General features: G+C 40.9%; 1 protein-coding gene across 1 annotated transcript in view; it reads left to right on the plus strand.

Moving 5' to 3' along the window:
- Nucleotides 1-142: 142 nt before the first annotated feature.
- Nucleotides 143-1,751, plus strand: part of LOC119589169 (protein phosphatase 1H-like) — a gene marked incomplete at its 5' end in the record, with an annotated part of 8,912 nt that continues 7,303 nt past the window's right edge. The window contains 3 exon segments of the mRNA XM_037937761.1: nucleotides 143-731; nucleotides 861-1,010; nucleotides 1,140-1,337. Of these exon segments, the coding sequence (XP_037793689.1) occupies nucleotides 143-731; nucleotides 861-1,010; nucleotides 1,140-1,337 (937 nt within the window).

Below are 1,751 nucleotides of genomic sequence, written 5' to 3' on the forward strand. Positions count from 1 at the left end.
TGTTACTATGTGTGCACTGTATTCTGATATGATCATATTAAGTGTCCATTCAGTGTTGCATATAGAAGTAAGACAAATTTTCATATATTTTTATTCAGATCTATAATATGGTAAACTTTTAATGAATAATCTCTACTTGCAGGACAATCAATGCAGGAAAATCCAAGAAAAATGAGGACCAGGCCATGGTGCACACAGGGCTCCTCACGCGTCCTATGAGGTCGGAGTCATCCAATAGCCGGTCATCACCCACACTGTCCAAAGAACAAAGTCTTTCAGTCAGGAATGAGCCTTTTGTCAATGGCCATGCAGAGGAGGTGGAGCCCTCAAAAGTGGGAGCAGCACAAGAACACACAGTTGTCTTATCACCTCAGGGAGCTATTACAGAAACTTCCACTAGCAACACAAAGGACAAAAAGGAAAATTCTAATAGTAAAGGCTCTCAGGATGCCAATAAAAGCAACACTAGTGGTGAGGAGAGCAGAAGCACTAACACAATCAGACAAGGTGTAGTCTTGCAGCATCCACTGGCAGAGCCATCTCCATCCCCAGCACCTGCTATCACTAGTCAGCCAGACAGCAAGACTTCCAGCATCCCTCCGTCCACGACCCCACAGCCTCCCCCGGTGTCCTCAGTGTCTCTTCCATACTTCATTTTTGGGGTGTTTGATGGGCATGCAGGATGGGGAGCTGCAGTGGCCGCAGCTAATCAGCTTCACCATATCATTCATGTTAGTGCTATAATTTTGCAGAAGTCGTTAATGTTATATATGTATGTCCTTTTTTTTATGTTATTATGTCCTACCTGCCTCCCACCTCTCATTGATACTTAAGGGGAAAATATCTATTGTCTTCCACAGGAAAAATTATGTGATGTTATTGATGTTCTCCTGCCTGATCCTAATGAGGACAAGAGTACTAAGTCACAATCACCACTCTGGCTGCCAGATAAAGAAATCACAGTGGAAAATGTTGTAACTGGTGCACTAGAGTGTGCCTTCTGGGAAATGGTATGTAATGAATGCAAGAAAGATTCATATATGGTAACTCAGTATTATTTATCTTTGTACTTTTATAATTCCAGGATTTTATAACTCCAGGATTTTATAACTCCAGGTTAATGTGATTGTGTCTTTCAGGATAATGTGATTGGTGAAGATCGGCTGAAGTTCCAGTTGCAAGGAGGGTGCACTGCATGCGTTGCACTCTTCATCCATGGCAAACTTTTCTTAGCCAATGCAGGGGATTCCCGAGCTGTCATCTCACGTGAAGATCAGCCTCTACCTATGTCTCATGATTTTACACCGGAGACTGACAATCAACGCATAAGGAAGCTGGTATAATTTTTAATTAATTACTTGAAAATTAGTGGATTAGGGATTTGTGATAGTCGTCTTGATATTCAGATGGAGATCATGTGTGCATGATAATTAAGGGGAGCTTCTAGTAGAGGAGGAGGGGTTGGGCTGAAAATATCATTTTTTTGGGAAAAAATTTAGGCAACAAATCTGGCAGCAATCTCATGAAGTTTTAAATTTATATATATCATTATATCTACAGAGTTATTTGCTGGAATATTACCTTACTCTGTTACTAATTTTCCTTTCGCACTTTTGAAGCTGTGCAAAAAACACATATTTCAACGAAATGCTCAAAGATATAGTAGTTCTGGGCAACTTACACCTCCTGCTCAGCTGCATGATAGAAAGGATGTCATACCAGTGAACCGCTGCTCTTAGAAGAGAAAATCT

Source organism: Penaeus monodon, chromosome 25 (genome assembly GCF_015228065.2).
Source record: "Penaeus monodon isolate SGIC_2016 chromosome 25, NSTDA_Pmon_1, whole genome shotgun sequence".
Classification (NCBI taxonomy): Eukaryota; Metazoa; Arthropoda; class Malacostraca; order Decapoda; family Penaeidae; genus Penaeus; species Penaeus monodon.